At 39.0% G+C, this 20,867-nt stretch overlaps 1 protein-coding gene across 1 annotated transcript; it reads right to left on the reverse strand.

Annotated features, from left to right (window-relative positions):
* Positions 1-1,766: 1,766 nt before the first annotated feature.
* LOC149298761 (leucine-rich repeat and guanylate kinase domain-containing protein-like) lies at positions 1,767-20,062 on the reverse strand. The gene is made up of 20 exons (XM_089487080.1): positions 20,018-20,062; positions 18,428-18,823; positions 17,096-17,203; positions 14,610-14,691; positions 13,021-13,121; positions 12,556-12,637; positions 11,615-11,739; positions 10,847-10,990; positions 9,740-9,820; positions 9,203-9,289; positions 8,598-8,704; positions 7,933-8,052; positions 6,141-6,237; positions 5,921-6,034; positions 5,434-5,635; positions 4,412-4,516; positions 3,655-3,797; positions 3,471-3,559; positions 2,139-2,302; positions 1,767-1,948 (listed from the first exon to the last, which is right to left on the reverse strand). Exons 1-20 carry the CDS (start codon positions 20,060-20,062, stop codon positions 1,767-1,769), a joined length of 2,574 nt encoding a protein of 857 aa, XP_089343206.1.
* Between the last annotated feature and the right edge of the window lie 805 nt (positions 20,063-20,867).

Raw genomic sequence — 20,867 nt, forward strand, 5'->3', positions numbered from 1 at the left:
TTACCACAGTCACTAGCAGCCATAAACCAGATTGAATGTCAATTTTATTTTAGTCTTAAATAAACTGCCACAAGTGTGGTGTCTTATCAACTCACAAGCGGGCTGAACAGATCGGGCTCATCAAAGGTATCGGTAGAAAATTCTTTTAATGTCTTCTAAAATCACTAAAAAATATAAATGGACCGACAATAGTGCAGTATATCCGTGATACAGCTCTTAAGGTAAGGCAAAGAATGCACTCACAGTTAAACGTTTCAGGATGGTAGAGTCAGGATCAGCATATATTCCGGTGTAGTTGAAATTTGAAATCGTTTCTGCGACTTGAGTGATTTTTCTCCTGAGGAAGCCGACTATCGGCGAAACGCGTTGAGAGACATCAGAAATAGAGAGGACATCTCTATCACAGATATCACGGATATACTGCACTATTGCCGGTCCATTTATATTTTTTAGGGATTTTAGAAGACATTAAAAGAATTTTCTACCGATACCTTTGATGAGCCCGATCTGTTCAGCCCGCTTGTGAGTTGATAAGACACCACACTAGCATTTGCATTACGTGTGTGTACATATTACACTATTGTTTTTTATTTTTTCCCCCCTATGTTTATGCGTGCCATGGTGTATCGTCTGTTTGTTTAAACACTTCAAGGAAGAGTGTTGTTGGCAGCTGCTTTCATTGGGGAGTATTATTATCATTATTTATTTCACGTTGAACTCCAGTTTCTGTTTTCTTCACCAATCTGATTAGCAGACTGATAAGCACCTTCTTTCTTTTCATTGTAGATGAAGCCTGTGAATTTAAGGTCTGTTTGAAAAGCTATACAGCCAGCACCACCAAATCAGCAAAATGCAGAGGAATATTATGTATATTGTATAATTACAGAACCATGAATGCCCTCAAACGAGACACAAGACAAATGTAGGCACTGAAGTAGGAACTAGTGCAGCAATTCTTATCTCTAGTTCGTCTGCAGGGTTGGCCACAGTATAGGTAGGTTTTGGAGGTTAGTTTTGTAATTACTGCTACAAGAAAGTGGAGTAATTCTAAGCCACATCATGTTAAAATATAGATTACATTTCAAAACAATTTTGTTGGTGGATTTTATCTAGTTGGTGGTGATGGGAGTGTATGATGGTTTCATGCAGTGGTTTGGGGTGCCCCCGTAGTTTCTAGCAATCTGATGGTAATGCTTTTCATTGCCAATGATCTTTTACGTCACTTGGCTACAAACTGGCATGTCAATATGTTTGCAAACTATTCTGTTGGTTTAAATGCCATTAATTATTTTCTGCATTATGGTCTGTTACCAAATATTTGGTATCACAGACCTCTAGGGATGTCATTGTAGCAATCACAAGAAGCCAGGCTGTAGCTTTTGATAAAATATATTTAATATTTTCTTTACAAGTGCATGTAGATGTTTATATTTTGAAAATATAGACAACACTCTATAACATAGTTACATGTTCTAGAACTAATGCAGCTGATATGTTTCTGGAGAAGAGAAGACATACTAATATAAGTGATCAGTAGAAAGTGAACGAATTTGCGAGGTAATGTAAATTATTCTTTTTATCTTTCGTATTTTCACTTTTGCAGACATTGCTCATATTATTACGATAGTTATTTAAGCCCATGAGGGGGGAAGTACAGGACAGTAGAAAACTGACTATATGAATCAAGAATGTAGCTGTAAATTCTGTGAGATGTCCTTTCAAATGCTTTATTAGTTGAGTTCTTAATCTATGCCTATATTAGTGTATTATGTTGAAGATTTCTTTTGTCCAGATGGAATAGGAGGGAGAACAGGCTTGCTGTTTGATCCTGGGCGGCTTCTGCGGTTGGACAGACGGGGAGATGATGAGCACTTGGATGCTCCTTGATTGGAACGTGCAGAAGAAGACAGGCGGGGGGTGGCTGGTGTGTTTCCCGCACTCTGCTGATCTGAGGCATAAGAGAACAATTTATAAAAGAAAAAAGCAATATATTTGGTATGCAATTAGTCTAATTCACATTGTAACTTGTAATCATTTTAATGTTGCCTGAAAGAAAGATGGCTGCAGCTAGTAAATATATGTTGGCGTTCTAAAGCACCAAAGCATTTGTTATAATGGGCATAGTTTTAGTATTATACCTGGTTGCTGCCCAAGGTCAGATAAATCCAAAGGTTCTATTTTCTCCTCATGAGGAGACTGAATATTAATAACAGGGGTCGGCTGAGATGAAGATCGCCTGGCAGAGAATGCTCCAGCTGAAGATAATAAGGATAACCCAGAGCTGGGACGAGAGTCTCTTGAGCTGTGAAAAAAATATTTATTTATTAATATCACAAATAACAATAACGCTTATTTTAACCCATCTTAAAGCACAAAAACTGAAGCGCAACCTGGGCATCTGTGCACAGTGATCAGACACAAGAAAAGTGTTATTTTAACAACATTATCAAAAGAGAGGAAACAGTTTAAATATAAATTGCCTTGTGTCTCATTGTGTTTACCTGGTATCAGCGCTGCCCAGAGGAAGGCTGCAGTCTGCAGTCACATTACTTCCGCTCTGAATCATCAACGTGCATGAGGATGGGTCTAGAAGACGACGGTGTGTGCCCAAGGTAGCTGGAGCCGTCAATGGACCTCTACAAAAACACTCCCATTATTTATAAAACAAACTAGGTATTATATCTAGAATAAAAAATGTGGAATGGCCATGTCAAATCATGGTGGTCATGATTTACCAGCTCAATCTAGAGACAGTAAGTAACTTAATATACAAAAAAACCTACAATAGCTTGTGTAGAAAAATTATGAAGAGTAGGTTCTGTTTTCTGTTGCCCTCACATGGACTCCTTCAGTTCTTTTTCCTTTTCCTGCATGGTGGATGTAGTAAGAGTCAGCTCCCAGCAGTGAGCTATTATCTGATCTGGAGGCTTAACAGTGGGTGAGATCGAATTGTGTTGAAGGGAATTGTTATATGGAGAGTGAGAGAGTGAGAGAGAGAGTGAGAGTGAGAGTGAGAGTGAGAGTGAGAGTGAGAGAGAGAGAGAGAGAGAGAGAGAGAGAGAGAGAGAGAGAGAGAGTGTGAGATATATATATATATATATATATATATATATATATAAAGGGGGTTGTTGTCCTGTGGGGTTTGGCTATGCGTGTGTATATGAGATAAATGTGTTTGCTGTGTTGTTACCTTATAATAAATACCTTTGAATGTAGACGAACCTTTGTTATATTTGTATATTTGGTTTAACACCACAGAAGTCAACCGTAGATACCAACTTAAAGGTTTCTTTTAATCAAACCATATTTCATTTTCAGGTGATACAGTGATGTCTTTAAAATGTGTTAAAGAATGTGTTTCCAGTACAGCAAAAAATTTTTTTACATGACCCTGCTTTCATATGGAGCACATCAATAAAATATAATTTTTATCCTCTCTCAAAGTTCAGCTTCTAGGCTTTTTAGTTTACCTTTGGAACAACTGTGTATATGTCCCCGGGGTCCTCCCTGCTAACGCCTGTCGGGCTGCCAGCTGACGTCTTTGAACAGAGGCTTCTTCCTAGCAGGAATAACAGCAATGAAGCACAAATGAAGAGCCCAAAGTGTGACTGCATGCTCGAATGTCAAGGTTATAAGCTACAGAGCAATCCTTACTGCTGGTGTTTTCGACGATACTTTTGTGGTGACTCTCTCTGAGTAATTCCTGGTAGCGGAATCTAGAAATTCACAGGTAGCTTGATTTGGAGATAGTTTACTTGGTCCATTTGGTGAGGATCCAGTCAATGATTTCCCTGAATCTTAAAATAAGGTATTCGACATCTTGTGTGAGAACCGCTAAATACAGGCCACAGAATGGTCAACATAATATTGTATTTCATCTAAACAAATTGTAAGGCTGTAAAGTTCAGGGAGTATTTCTACCTGTGACAGTAAAAAATACTGTGATTTATTTAGAAGACATGTTGAGGCAGTTATTCACTGGGGTCTAACTCAGCCCTTCTTGCTGGAGAAAGCTTGCTGTCCCTTCATTAAGAATAGCAATATGAGGGCTCAATCATAACTCTCCCTTTAGTGAATAACTCCCACCATCATTAAGTAGGACAAAACTAGAGACCTCCAAGAGGAATTATTTTGGTTTGTTAGAGCATGAGACTGCAAGGGTTAGATGTACACGTTCCAATGGCACGTTGTGTTCAGTAATCCAAGTTTAAGTTTAAAGGGCTAATTGATCATTAGACAACCCCTTTGCAATGATGTTACACAGCTAGAAATGACCTTGTTTTTCATTGAAAACAGCTGATTGACCCCAAACTTTTGAACAGTAGTATACTGTATATAAAATTGCTTTCTAAATAGCACCTGATATCATGCTGTTTTCAGAATTTCTATACGCTAAGCAGAAACATCTTACCTGCTCCTGATTTCGGCATGCTGCAAGATGACTGTACAGGCTCTGTCAGACCCAGGTATTCCTTAACTAGCTGTCTTAATTTAGTGTAAGCTTCGTCCAGGTCATCTGCAGGCATACAATTAAGTTAATACCATGTTAAAAATACCTCTATATCTCTGTGCAGTTGAGTAAATGAGTGTGTTCTTCTGTTTGGGTTTTGTGATATCTGGTGGGATGACTGTGGATCGCCTTGTGTACGGCTCGGTGAACTGAACTTGGGGTCCGGCTCAGCCCTGGCTTTACTGCTGTCAGTTCACCCACCTATACAGGGTTTATTCACTAAAGGGATTAGCTAAAGAAGAGTTGTGGTTTCAACTCCTTGACTTCGTTCTATATTACAAAGTTTCCACCTTGGTATGCTTCAGCCGCAGGGAGTACTTGGCTAGATCTTCGTAACGTGTAGTGTAATCATTGAGATTTCTTTGTCTCCTCACCCACTTGATATGCATTAAACAGGGCCAGCTCAGCCCTTCTTGCTGGAGAAACTTATTAGTGTTGGCCCTTAATATTGAATAGTGATGGTTGAGGAACCACAATCCTCCTGCAAACTCTCCCATCAACTCTCCCTTTAGTGACAGAGCAGCGATAAGTCTTTTTGATGTTCAGTATACATGCTTGCCGGGTAAGCATGATTAGCTTGTGTAGAAACAGCAGCGGATTCAGGGGATCTGTCATGGTCATATTTAATGAAGTGAAATAGCATGTGTTTATAAAAACAACTAGCAACAGAAAGAATGTGTCAGGACAGTATTAACGCACACAAGTAAACTGTGTAAAACAACAATAAATGTTACTTTATGTTTTAGACACTATTTGACCCAAATGGATTTATATATTTATTTATTGTAATGGCCTCTCATAATATTCACACATGTGGCTGCAGTATTTTGTGTATAAACAGTCTCTCTAGTGACTTTTCAGGCATTGGAACTACCCTTCTAGTACATTAATTTTTCTTTTTCGTGCATCATCTGCTCGGTTACCTGTATTAATCACATCATCGAAATAGCCTGGGGAGTCTTGGTGTATTTTGACGTACATATCCACTCTGGACACAGCGGTGTCTATCTCCGGTCTGGTGAATATCCCTTTCCTCCTCAGCCACCCTTCATATTTCTCCTTATTCATGGGTAGGAGCAAGATATAGCGTGGCTCAAAGTAGGAATTTTTCAAACTCCTTACACCCTGTAGAAAGAGATATCACACGCCACAGCATGTTTTCACACATTATGGATTCTTATGGGCATGAGGGACTGGTGTTACTCTAACGACAACTGCTATATGCGTCTCCTGCAGCACAGCTCTGCCAAAGAGTAATGAACAAAGCATACATAAAACTGCAATAGCCACTGAATCAAAGGGAACAGGCAGGGGTTAACAATTTTAACTATATAAACAGCCATTTAGCCATACATACACACAAACACACATATCTTCCATTTATGGCTTTGTTATTGTGGCTGAACATACCTCTATTTCCATGTGAGTGCAACAGGCAAGGCCTTCTCCTGCAACCGATTCAACAGCCTCCCTGCTCAGCCCGTAGTAGTGGCCGCTGTACTTCATAGTTAGGAGGAATTGCCCCTGTGTCCAAAAAAAAGCAGACAATGGCAAACAATGCCAAGCCGGTCGGGACAGATATGTTCGTGGACAGGGGAGTTACTATTAAAACCAGCAGAGAAATGCTTACCGAGCAGGTCATATCTTCAAAGACTTCTGGTGTGACAAAATGATAATCAAATCGTTTCTCTTCACCAAAATAAGGATTCCTGGTAGTGTGACACGGCCTGAAAGATTTGGCACATTCAGTTACGGCAGCTCATCGAAAGCAACTAAAATCATGAAGTTAGGATGATATAAATTACAAATAGAAATATCTACCTCTTTTACACTAGTAACCACTACTCCAACCCTATTTTCATGTTAAGTGCAAATTGTGTTGGAGTCCCTTTTTGCATGGACTCCAATGTATTTACTGCATGTAAATGAAAGCATATATTATGTAATTATCAGAGACTTATTTACCTTGGGCGCTGATCTAGGCCTGACACCGCGGCCCTAGCCACCCCCTTTACGGCCACAGTCCTTGCTGTGGAACGCCAGGATACGATGTTATATCCTGATGCTCTCTTAAAAATGGCTGCTCACATTGATTTCAGTGGAGCTTGTCTCCCATTGACTAGAATGGGAGTTCTACTACGCGTGTGCAAGAAGCAGACTCAAGTATGCTCCCTACTTTCAGTAGAGGCAACCTAGAAATGTGAAATGACACATAACCCACAGTTGCAGAGGAGATACTTTTTTAGTAAACTTAGCTGAAAAGATAACATTGTTTTTGTCTAGTCCTCTGCTAATTAACTATAATATTTGACCAATTACACTGACACAAGGAAAACAATCTACTTATATTAGCAATGATTAACAAGGCAAAACTCCTTATTATTAATCCGTAATGAACCTGTTGGTATGCAAGTGGATAATATGGTATTCCAATACCAGTGTTACGTGTATGTGATCCTATAGAACCCCTTTACTCCATTAACCACATTGTCTAAAATGTCACTGGAGTTAGTTCATCTCCTTCTGCAGACCTACTGCACGCGTGTAATATTAATGTGACCAGGGTATTTATTATTTGCCTCCTTACAGACCATCATGTAGTACACGTCCTATAAAGAAGGTCACAGCCTGTTATACTATTTTAGCATATGACATAGAGCTTCCTTCTACTGCTATGTAAGATATGGATGGGTTGGTCTTAATGATAACAAGATGAACCATCTGAATCACGTCAACGGGCGTGATGCAATGGCTTTATGGACGTTATCGTTATCCACCCAATCTTTTTTCATCTAATCATCTGTTTTAGTTATAATGACACACATATGACAACATTAGGTTCACCGTTAAAATGGAAAAAAAAACCCCTACATTTTATGGAAAATTCCAGTATGTTTCACATCTGCTTCTAATATTTAGCAGATGCTTTTTATCAACCTACGCAAAGGTACTTTAGATAATCTACAACTAGAGATTCTTCTAAGACTGACATGTATATTTACGGCGGCCTTTGATATAAACTCCCGTGTTAATATATATATATATTTCGGCATCCTGCTTTTACATGTATATGATTTATTTTGTATGTGTTTCGCCCCTTGCATGGTCCCATCTGGGCACATATTTTACCGTAAATCTTTTCAATAACTGGAAGACAAATGATGAGTGCGATATTTTAGCGCATGCCAGGCTTTATTTCATCCAACGAGATACAGCACCCAAATGCCATAAGCAGGGATTTGAAACATGCTGTTTCTAGAAATGGCTGTGCAGAGGATGTCGCAGGAATGCCATCACGTGGCCGACAATAACACTGCGATGTAATATGCTTTTTTTCCCAAAAGGTACACAATGATTACAATAAATACAGGGCATACATGTAAAAATATATAGGCGAACGTTAATAGTGAATCGTGGCTTACCCGTATCGAAAGAACTCTTTGAATTCCCGGCACATTCGATGTGCCAGTTCTCTTTTCCCACATGACTGGGGTCCAGTTAGAACTAACATGGGGTATGGAGTATCCAGGTTGGGCAGTGTACTGTAAGACAAGATGCTGTCTAACTGTAAGCCTCTGAAACAATCTCTATTCATTCCTTTAACACAAGAAACTTCAAAAGTCGAAAACCTTTTCAGGACAAGCATCTGAAGTCTAATCAGCACAAACATCTCACTGGCTTGCCACCTTTCAAACTTTGCACCAGAATCAGCATTTATAAATTACATTTTCACGTTTAAGATATATTCCACTCTATTTTCCTGATGTCAATCAGGTTTATAATGTACACATTGTGGCCAGTGCTTGTTGCATTTGTGCATGCTACAAGACCAAACACATTTAATATACATGAAAATCCCATTACGTTGTTTGTAGGTTTTACCCTACATACGTGTGAACACAGAATATGCTAACTAAGTGCAGTAGGTATTCATCTTGGGAAAAAAAATATAAGGAATTTAAAGTATGGTGGCATAGATAGATCTAATCTCAAAGGGAATGGTTTCATCAAATTTGTTCCCAGTAAGCAAAAGCACTATCCCTAACCCATAATGGTCACTGAACAAAATATCACATGACGAGTTTACCTATCAAAAACCTTCTGTAGTTGTATCATGCTGTACATGACGTTGGCCATGTGATCTCGCGCTGCGATCACTTCTGGAGGAGGCTCGTACTTATTCACTGCGGCTACCTGCTCATTTTACATCCATAAAGAAAAAAGTTTAGACAAGGAAAAAAAGAAAAACAGCCACTTAAGTATAAATACAACATCTCTCTGACAATAAGAAGATTGTAACAGTAGATAATATTTCAGTTTTGTGTTGTTGTACTACTTTGTTACCAGAGTAATGACGCCATGTGAGAGTGATATCTCACCAACTTACATCTTACTTTTATTATTTGTTTTATCTAGCACCATGAAATTCCGTAGCGCTCAAACGATCTTAAAATCTATGAGTGTGATTACTGTCCTTACAACTGTAGGATTAAAGGGACATTTAGTGACATAAGTCCCCTCCTATGGAATGCAGCCATTGATCCACACTTGAACCAAAAAACAGACTTTTTGCATGGGTGTATGATTGCATCCACATAAACCCCAACCCCCCAAAAAAGGGCTATAAAAAGGCAACCATGGACATTTATTTACAATTATTCGGGACCAGCATGTGTATATACGAATAAATACCTTTTCTTCAATCTTAATCTTCTTCAGATCCAGTTCGGTTAACCTCTGTAGCATAAAAAGCACAGATAGCCAGTATTCTGCTTGTTCCTGCATGAGATGAAAAAGGGCTAATTTAATACACACTTTGCCATCAGTGATTGAGCATAGATTGAGTTGGAAAATAATGATTTTTATTAGGTTATTTAAACTTTTTTGCAGTGTTGACCATTAAGCCACCATATATAGATGCATCTTTCTACTCTACGTCCTAAAATGTGCACTTTTTTGTAATATTTCCAAACACAAATTCAACTTACAAAACATTAACCCTTCATTTTTTTCCAGGGATCAATGAAACAAATGATGTTTGCTTCAGTGATCCAAAGCTTCAGTAAAACAAACAGTTTAACTTGTACGTGTCTACTGACATCAATTAGGCAGCAGTGATGGCTTCACCATTTCTTGCCGAGGCCCTGGAAGCGCATGTTCATGTGCTTATAATGCATTCTCCTAGGCAGGATCAGGATTCAAAAGATACATATTGTTCCTTCCACTCACTTGAATTGGATTTTTTAACAGGTTTAGCACGTGAAGTAGTGGCAGTTCTTCAAGATAAGCAATTTCGCTAATCTGGCATATCTGTGAATAGGAAGACATGAATAAATCACCAAATTCTGTTCAAATACATATATTTCTACATGAGCTGTACCTATCTCAAAATCTATGCTGAGAAGATATATTTACATGAAAACAGCAAACCAGTAGATTTACTGAATGTACCTCCTAAAAATTAAATGTTCAAATATGGCAAAAAAAAGCAGCATGTTTAATGGCAGCAATAATTGTTGATAACAGTTCCCATGAGCTGCTATCGATCCACGTATTATAAGAACTTATATGATAAAGCAAGACGTCTATATATTATCATGAACTCAGCTGGGTCTATTTACTCAGGTATTCTTGACATTGGGCTGCATGGCAAACACGCAGGTCTGTACATAAACAATTAAATAGATAAAGTGGATAGTCAAGAATCTTATTATACAGCATATTATTTAGCATGTGCTTTAGTAGCCATATAACTTATAACTAGACTTTATAGCTCTCTTCCAGGCTCTTCCCACATAACAAATAAATCAAACATGCCTCATCATATTTTTTTACGATTTTCATGCCTATTCATAAAGGCAATTTGCTGGGGTGAAATACTGCAGGAAAGATAATCCACACGATCTCGCTGACTTCATTTCAATGAGCGAGCAGATGATAAACCACGCGGGTATTGTATGCTAATGAAAAATTTGGAATGAAAACTATTTGGATTTTAGCACCTGCCGCTTGTTAGCAAACAGATCATAAAGAGAGCCATAAACGGCTGTAAATGAGCACTTTGTAGACAATTGCCTGGCAAAACTGAGCTTCATGGGAGTCAGTTTTTAAAAAGCTGGGGCATTTCATATATATAAACTTCAGGACATAGGCCCACGCTTTTTATATGTCTGAAAAATTAAACATTTTCTTCTAAAATATGTTGATTGATCTGAAAATGAAATTCATGCTTATAACTAAAACTATGAAAAACAAAGATGAAGAACATCAAGGACTGGCGGGGTCGGAAAAAACGAGAAGAAAGTAGAAAGAAGGATGGACAGTGAGTTAGTTTACTTCATTATCCTCCAGGTTGAGGATCTGGAGAAAGTGCAAGCCCTCTAGACCTTCCAGGTTGGAGATCCGATTACACGACAAGTCCAGTGTTTGTAAAGTTTTCAGATTTTCTAAACCAGTGATATTCCTAATCCTGTTGGAGCTCTGCAACACCAAAATTATGAAGATGACAATTTATTGTGAAACTAGCAAAGGTGTCACAACTAGCATTTAATCAATGACTCTGCTATAAAACACACTGAAGAACTGCATTCAGTTAATACAACAAAGCATCGTATACATTCCATAAGTATTCCCAGAAAATATATATATATATGTATTATATCCAGATTTACATTCACTGTGCTGGATGAAGTATGGAGGCTTTATGGCTGTGCTGTACATACAATGGGAAGGGAACAAATAAAAGGGAGAGTATAGTTTGGGACACAAGGGCAGGCACAGAGCCATTAGAAATCAGACTAGATATGATAGACAAAGCATCCCGATTAGAAGAAAAGGAAGCCATAAGGGGAAGTTATAAATGGAACCTATTTTTAAGTATAAACGTGCCTTAGAACAAAAATTAATTTGGAGGATTTATACAGGGACATGTTGCTCATTTGGGACCCATACATTAGGGCAGCTGCAGTGTGCAGTGGGGCTGGGAGTGTGTGCTTCATTCCGAGTACAATCCGCACCGCGCGGTGATAAATGTATTCGGCTATGCAGTATTAACCCCCTGTGAACCGCATCCCCTGCAGCAGAGAGTACACGTATGTTACATACCAGAAGGAGTGTTCTGATTGGTAAATTTCCTAATCCGCCGATACTTTGGATTCTGTTGTGAGCCAGGTTTAGATGTGAGAGACTGCTACACTTTTCCAAGCCACTGATCTCCTGTATATTATTATCTGTAAAAAGAAACCTCTTAAGGAAATAACAGACTCCTTAGCTGCTGAATATATATATATATATATATATATATATATATATATATATATATATATATACACAGACACATGATGGAATATATATATATATATATATATATATATATACATACAGACACACAATGGATTACGGTATATACCATATATATGTATATATATATATGTATATCGAATGGTATTTTGAGGGTAGGTTTAGAAACTGTTTCTGCTAAAGCTTCTCATGCAAATACATTTTCTACATGTGGCACTTACTATAAATATCACATATAAACAGTCAGTATGTATTTTAGGTGATATATTTATTATATGTTTATCACAAGGATAATTTAATTTTAAATGTAACCGCTTTTACAAATTGTATTTTTTTTTAAGTATTATTTTAAAACTTAAAGAGAAGTCAACGTAACACATGATTATTAACTTTTTTCCCATGCTTTAGATGCTTTTACCTGCCAACGGGAATTTTAAGTGATAGACACGAAAAAAAAAAATTATACTGTATATAATGAACTGAGTTGTAGTAGTAGTATATAGTAGTATATTTTGTAAAAAAAAAAAAAATTACAATTCTGAATATTGCAAAAAAAACCAAAACATTAATTTCTTCATATGATTTATTGGTAAGGGAAACAGGTTATTGCAAAATATATATATATATATATATATATATAGTGTTTTGTTTTCAATTTTGCAGACAAAATCTGGCACCTAAAACAATAACTTGCAGTTCAATTATTTTTTAACCCCTTGTTCCTATCTAGAACCTTAAAAGGATACTGTTTATTATGAGCTTTGTCAACATTTTATGTGCAGATAAGTCTGTCATGCCTGATATGTGATTGAATGAGAGATCCACAACCTAGAGAAAGGGAAATGAGCATGCGAGAAAAGAATAATAATTAATAATAAAATCCCATCATCCCATCATCCCCCAAAAATATTTTTTTTTTGATCTTGCAACTTTGTGTTACATACAATTTCTATGAATTGCAACTGTATGTTTATGTTAGGACAAAAATACATAGATAAAAAGGCAGGCTAGAAGCACATATGTAATGTAAGGAAGTTGTACTTCACTTGGAGGGCAGTAGATAAGAGGAAGGGCCTTCCAGCAGAAGTGGTAGTGGTTAACACAGTGGAGGAACTTAAACACAGACACAGAGCTATACTGAATCTAAAACAAGACCGAGTCCGTTTCTCCATTTGTCTCAACAACCATTATTTTCCCAGAGGCAAGCTTACCTTGAGATTTTTAGGTGGTACAAAGTCAAAGAACGTGCTCAGGTTGTTGTTGGAGGCATTGAGCTCAGTCAGGTATGGCATATAACTGACGCAGGACAAATCTAGAGAAAACATCGAATAACAGAATGATGCTTTTAAGAACTTGATAGCCAAAGCATTTAACTCTTTGAGAGGCAGAGGCCGGGGCACATTCTTCCTCTTGGGAGTCCGGACAATTTTTGTAGCTTTACTATAGTGCGATTTAAACAGTTTATACTTTGTCTAGGAAAACCTTCCCATGTTTTTATTATTCAGGACAGGCTAAAGCCATTCATAGATTAAGGCAAATTGTCCATCTGATCACATGATACAGTGGTAAAAATACACAAAAAGCCTAGTAAAGCATAATTTCCCCCTATTATCGCCCTATGAATTATAAACCCAATAGTAAAATTAAGCGAAACAAGATAATTTTCTTACTTAATGTATCCAACAGAAGTGGTTGCACATACACGTAGATTGCACATGAAACCCATGCAGGTGAAAGTATAACATATACCGGTAATGCAGTTTAGGCACATGTTAGAATGGGGTGACTTCTATAAGTTCAGGCGAAAGGTACAAATGATAAGAAAATGTATATGTCCACATGTGTGCCAACCTTTTTCGCACCTGTGGTGCACCTGATTTTTAGAGTTCCGACAGCCTCGTCATTATTCTAGCTGAGAGTGATTGGAAATGTGGCCAACAGAAGCTCATCTATCTGTTTTTTTTCATAAAAATAAATTAATTAATTTAAACAAAACATGAAGCATTTTAGAGTGAGTATGTGTGTGTGATAGCATGCTGGCACTTTAATCCCCCAGTGTTACTGTTACCATGGTAGCGAGCAGTCATATTCGGCAGCATGCTCCACGCACTTAATGTTTAATGTTTGAGAGACAAACTTCTCCCAGGGAACTTTCCTCGTTAATAACAGTCTCACACCTACTGTGCAACTTCAGTCTGGGGAAGTCAAAAAGCTGCTGGTTAGCTCAAGAGCCAACTAGCACCTTTCCCTGCACTACAGAAACTGTTCCAACCACTGAAAGGGTTAAAAGGGGTCTATTCACTGCATATGAGCTGAAACACAGCTCTCCCGCAGACTCTCCTATTAACTCTCCCTTTAGTGAAGCCAGAGTGAAAACGCTCCAATTTAAGGTGGACATATTGGTCTTGCACAGGCCCGATAACCCTCCTTATGAAGTAAACGGGAGCCAAGAGTACCAGTCACCAACATTCAACATCCAAAATGGATTCCAATATACATTTACCATGAAAATGGGGCTGACTAAACCTTTAAGAAGCATTCGGGTTTGGTAAGGCAGTTTGGAGCTGCTTCTATTTTTGATCTAAACATAGTGTTTTTGTTTGTGACACTTCAATAATACGGTAATAACTCGGTAATGCATTTTTATTTTTTCATTACATTTTATTTATAGAGTGTCAGCTGATTCCATAACTTTGGTGGAAAATTCCTGTTCCAGCCTGTCCTAAAGTAAAGTTTGATGTCAACCTCCAATACCGGAACACTATACTGTAAATATTCAGCCTGCGAGGGAATAACATACCAGTAATCCCATTACAGGAGATGTCCATCTTCTGCAGGTGAACATATCCACAAAGGATTCCAATGTCTGTTAAATGGCGTTTCTGTGATAATAATAGAGAGAGAGAGAGATATGCCATTTAAATCGCGCAGACATCAAAAGGTTGTTCAATCAAGTTCACCTGTTAGTGATTTTCTTCTTCCTGTGCAATTTTATATACAGGCTGCCCTCATTCTTGGTTTATGTTCCAGAAAACAAATTATGATACAGGGGAAATGATGTAAGTCAAGTGTGATTTTTACATGGAAATAAAGTATATAAATGGTGTTATGTTCCCGATGAGTGTAATAACACAGTGCAGTGAGGATACGCGGCAGCAATACTTAAACCATACCGATTAGACAGCAATATGATGCAAAGCTCACATCCGATGTAACTTAGATCACTGGACATTAATGTAATGTTTATTGGACAGTTCAAGCAATAACAAAGAGAGTTATAAACTATAATGAATATTTTCAAGTACAGAAACGAAAATGATTAAAATAATTCCACGCAAGCTTCCAAACTAGCGTTAGCATTACTAATGTAATTTGTAAAATTTTAAGTCTTCTGATTCGTCACCGTCTAAAAGACAAGTGTGGACGAAACAAAATGTTGACTCATGATGGAAATCAATGGGATAGGCAGTGAAGTTTAGGTTTGTTAAAGAATACAAAGACCATTTCTGCCCCAGAACATTTAAGATAAATAAAACCCGTTTGCAGTGACGTAATTACCCTCAGATACCACATCCGGAGCCGGAATTTTCATGGTTTTAAAAGGCGCTCCATGTCTTAAAGGCGCACATCACCTTATAATGCAGTCTATGGAGGTTGTGCTGAGCTGGTAAAACGTCCACAATGTAAATGAAGAGATCAAAAATCTCCCTTGTAGCCGGCCCATTGAGCAGCTGGACACTGGGGTGGGCTGATCGCCCAAGAGTTGACCTGCACCTCAATTTTAGAACAGGGGGACTGCCAACCCCCCTGGACCTGTCACCCTGGGACAGGATACGTTATTGGTAATAGGGATAAAATAAGCAGGGCATGGAGTATATGTTCAGAAACTTTAAAGGACATGGGTAACACGGGCAGGCTATGGACTGTTACGGGGTATGTGAATTACTAGTATGCCCACCTTATTGCAGCGCACTACACCCCTAATAACATGGAGCTTTGTCTGCCTATTGGGAAATTCAGAAGGACGGGGGAGCTGACAGACCTTTTGTATGCATTTTTTTCCAAATGGAATTGTCGTATGTTAGTTACTTTTGGACTTTAATTCATATGATAGAAAACTCACCTTCTGCCAATGGATCAAAGAGACTGCAGTTTGGTGACAGCTGAAAATATACCTATGGAATAGCAGGGGGCTGGCAGCCTCTTTTTAAGATTTTTTGGGCCACTGTCTATCTTTTTCATGGGCTTTACCTGCAATTCCAAATATAGCCACCAGGGGGACTAGATTAACAAGGGGTTTCAGCAACACTTGCATCCCTTCCATCCTCCTTTTCTGCATTTTCTATAAATGTGTGTAGGACAGGATGGGGTAGCACACGCCAAGCGTGTTGTCTGGCTAATGTAATTTGGGCTGCTTTATTAATGTGCCATTTGGCTTGAGTTGCCTCTCAGGCTGAATGAAGCTAATACTTCCCTGTGGCTATATCTATAGAAATTGTAGTCATGAATGTTGTGATGCCATCACTGCAAGACTATTTTGGAATAATATTAGCTTAAATCCCCTGCCAGAGGCATCTAAGGTCATAGAAAATCGTAGTGAATAAAAGATTCCAGCATAACAACACTAGCGGGAGCTTGTCATAAATCCCCTATTCCATAGTGTATTATTCGCACATAATTATGTCATCAGAGAAGAGAACAGCAGGAAATGGTTTTATAAGTTCATACATAATAAAAATACATCTTCAGGTGTCTGCTTACTAAACATTTTCAGCTATTTGTGAGAAGAATCATTATTTCTCAAGGAACTTGTACTGTAAAATGTTTTAGAACGGTGGCATGTTTCAAAATACAGCGTTGTATACAGTGATATAGGTCGGCATTGACAAAAACAGTTTTTATCGCCTTTAGCTGTAGACTTAGTAGTCATGTGATATTTTAGGTGGCTTTAACTGTGCAAACACCACACGGAGCTGATTCTTTATGGCAATGCTAATGAAGTCAATTCCTCCATAGACTTAGAATGTCCTTCTGGGTGATTAACACAGAGCCGCTCTATTAATTAACACAGGCAGTAGATGAAAGAGCTAGAACACAATTAAAAAAAAAAAACTTTAATGTATTTTAAAAAAACACAATATTTTTTGGAAAATGTATATTTCATTTTATACTAATAATAAAAAGAAACGATGGGAGTTCCCTTTTTGCGATATAATATCTACTGCATTAGAGGACTGCTGCAGCTTTCTAATATTAACTGATTTTGTTTATTTTGCCATTACTTACAGACAGCATTAAGTCCACGTACACATACTCTGTGCCAACAGCGGACCGGCCCAATCTGGACAATCCTTCAGCGACTGCCTCTTCCCGTAACACTCCATCGAATGCCTCCTATTAGAAAGAGGAGAAACATGAGTTCATTGGGGCTGGTTTTTAAAACATCCTATTCCCTAGGACATAAAAATAATAATTATTTTTAGGGAAGATTTTGAGGTTGTCCATTATGTTATTAGATGGAGAATGCTTCACAATGGGCTTTTCAGAATATCGAAGAGAGCTGCGATCTCCTGTGATGACACCAGAGCTGCGGAGCTCCTGTGCCTAAAAACCGACTACTACATATTTTGTCATGACTATTGGACCTCTATTGGGGCTTGCCTTAAGCATAGATATGAGGAAGTACGAGATGACTGCTTCAGCTCTATGAGTGATAACGTTTCGAAATGGTAGTGGGAGTTCTTCTGTACCGTTTATTGAATGTTAGGTTTTTGGAATAGCTAACCTTATGTTAGACTCGCGATTGAAGGTTATAATCTTGGATATTGCTTTCGGTGTTTATTCTTCTAATTTATTAACATTATTTTGTTTATATTTTTGAATTTAAATAAATAAAAAACAATCTCCATTTCCTAATAGAAAGGCACAGATTTTACAGCAACGTACAGTATATATTAACACAATGATGCAAGAGCCGACACGTTTCATGTACTGTCAGGGCAATGAGGTCCATACTGGGTAATGCGTTCATCACAACATAATTATTACTATAATTATTATTAATACATCCGAAAGTTTGACAGCTCAATAGTGAGACAGTACATCGGCACCCAGCCCATAAAATATGAATTATTTTTCAGCTGATTATCTGCCAGCATTTTCTTTCATTTGAGTTCTACTCGTTGGGCGATACTCGCTGTTATTTGAAATATCCCTTATTGTATTTAATTTAAAGATCCCCCTCACATGTTATATCTCCCAGGTCAATCACAGCGACAGGAGCCAATAGTAATGGCACTAATACTGTTTATGTCCTGTTTCCCCTTGTACAGCGCTGTGGAATAGGACAGCACCATATAAATTAGTAAATAATATTAATAATAGACATATTGCAGGACACTCCAGATGCTAGTTTGATAAAGGATTGTTATTCCCTAAAGCTCTCTAGTGCATAAGGCACAGAGGCGCCAATGCAGATCTCATACACCCTGTCAAACAAGGGCTCCTTATCGCATATCTATACTCTAGAGACTGTCCTGGAGAAGGGGACAACTAGGCAGCTATGTAACCCCGTACCAGTTATTAAGTAAAAGCATGTAGCCAAGCTGCCCCTCTTACCTCCATCGCGGGCTCTTCCTGCTCGCTCTCACTGTCACTGAGGGAATCCCTAGAGTCGCCACCGTTGTCAGGGCTGGGAGCTTCCCAAATCCCTCTGCCATGCTCCGTCAACTCAGTTTCCATCTCCCCGGAACTCAGGGGCGAAAATGTCTCCCGAAACCCGGGGCTAAAAACTGCCAGCGCCATATTACACCGGTGAACACGGAACCTTCCTCGGTAGCGCCGATTGTGATACTTCGGAACTCGCCGCTTAGAAACAGGACTCTCAGAGACGGTCCGCCATATTGTTGACAAACTGGTTGCTTGGAGACGGCGCTGACGGGAGGCAGGCGCTCGCTGGATGCCGAGCTCTGGCCTTTGCAGAGAGCACCTTCGGGTCACCTGTAAGCGGTTACTCTAAGACATAGCAGGCAATGGGGATATGTATATAGTGTGTGTAATATATATATATATATATATATATATATATATATATATATATATATATGTGTGTGTGTTTGTAAGAATGTGGTATTGGAGTGTATGGGGTTGTGTGTGTTACCATATGGCAGTAGCGTGAGTGTGTACGTCAGCATATATTGTTAGAGGGTGTGTTTATTAATGTTTGTGTTAGCATGTGTGTGCATGAGTGTATGGTTTTAGCGTGTGTGTTTGAATGTTTGGAAGTTAGTTATGGGGTGTAAGTACTGGACTTAGGTGCCACTAACCCTAGGCTCCCCCTTGCATAGGAGTATGGGGGATCTTGATTTAAGGACCTTGTAACCATTAAACTGTTGAAGAGACTTTCTCTATTCCATCACATACACTCACTGGCCACTTTATTAGGTACACCTGTTCAATGGCTTGTTAAGACAAATGGCTAATCGGCCAATCACATGGCAGCAACTCAGTGCATGTCCATATTGACCAAAATCTCTGAGGAATGTTTTCCAGCACCTTGTAGAAAGTATGCCATTAAGAATGAAGGCAAAAGGGGGTCCAACCCGGTACTAGCAAGGTGTACCTAATAAAGTGTATATCTGTGGGTATCTATAGGGGAGGGGCAGGCAGTAAGGCTGTCACCCCTGGGCTGGTCTTTAGGGCTGCGTCGAGGCAGGTGCGAGATTGTCATCTCCACAACCAGTCCATCTCCCTGTGACCGGCCAAATATTAAGGGATCGCGAGGTCCATCACTCCAGACCTCGGCTTCTGTGCTCCCTAATCACTATGCGTCGGCATAGTGTGGGTACTCGTATGGGTGTTTAAGGCCCTCTGGTAGCAGGCAGGAGGCCATACGGCGGATATGGGGCTGTTGCTGGGAGTCCAGATCATGGATAATGTGCTGGGCAGGGTTATCCACATCCTGCGGCATGAAGACTGCTTTCGGGAGATGTCAGGACAGTGGCTGGCATCAGGGTAGTGGCAGAGAGGAGATGCCAACCTAAGCTTTTACCATTTTAGCAACCTTATTGAATATTATGGTGCTATATAATTAAAAAATAAAAAGGTCAGAGAATGCCGTCTTACCCCTTCCTTCTTTTATTAGGGGTAAACGGGAATAAATTCAACAAATACATCTGGGGGAAAAAAATTAAAAATCCTGAATGTTACAGGAAGCAGCAACGGTCCAACAATGCCACATTTTAGAAGCACCATGTCTGCGTGTATATTTTCCCCTCTATAACTAATACACATACACTAACAGACAAACTCACCATATATTTTCACATGCATACGTACACATTCTTTCTCCCACCTCTCCTCTCCCCAAGGCACCATAAACCTAAACTGACAGAGGCACCCTCTTACTTATTAAAGCCAAGGGATGGAGCACATATCTGTATGCTTTAGTAACCAATTCAGAAAATGAGAAAATTCTGTGCGCTAACAAAGATTAAGACTCTGTGGGCTCCTAGACGTTAAAGGTACATCCTTATTTGACAATCAACGTCAAATTAACTGAAATACTCCTAGCATTTTCCAAACCTGAGGCTAATCTGAGAAATACATGTTCTATGGTCCTGCAGCTGCTTGTCAAAAATTAAGGGAAAAATTTGGAATGCCGGTGGACAGATATAAGCAGATATTGTGGTTGTAAAAGAAAAAGCCCCCCAGACCGCTCTGAATCTAAGTTAAACTGCCGTGCGGCTGCAATCATTGAGTGGCCTGCCCGCCTGTACCATGCTGCTCAGTGCCTCAGTGAGGCTGTTATTCCAGCCCCTTTGAAGATGCTCAAGGGGGCGGGCTCTCACGGAACAGCTGCTCGTAACAGGGAGAAGAGCACATTGGAGGAGACCAGTCTGCAGGGAAAGAAGGCAGCAAAAAAGTATTTAAAATAAAAAAAATAGTTGGGGTAATAGGTGTAAGGGGACCCATATTCAAAGGGACAACAATTAAATGCAAAAAAGGGGGTGGCTGGGGGGTATAAGTACAAAACAGGATGGTTGGAGCATCACATAAA

Source organism: Sceloporus occidentalis, unplaced genomic scaffold (assembly GCF_023333645.1).
Source record: "Sceloporus occidentalis isolate IW3139 unplaced genomic scaffold, rSceOcc1.0.p SCAF_31, whole genome shotgun sequence".
NCBI classification, from domain to species: domain Eukaryota; kingdom Metazoa; phylum Chordata; class Lepidosauria; order Squamata; family Phrynosomatidae; genus Sceloporus; species Sceloporus occidentalis.

Coding starts and splice junctions, on each gene's coding strand:
- LOC149298761 (XM_089487080.1), bottom strand. CDS start 20,062: ATGGTGCTTCTAAAATGTGGCATTGTTGGACCGTTGCTGCTTCCT. Junction 11,740..12,555: donor GACAAAGCTCATAATAAACA/GTATCCTTTTAA, acceptor TTCTTTTTACAG/ATAATAATATACAGGAGATC. Junction 6,035..6,140: donor TTGAAGATATGACCTGCTCG/GTAAGCATTTCT, acceptor TTTTGGACACAG/GGGCAATTCCTCCTAACTAT.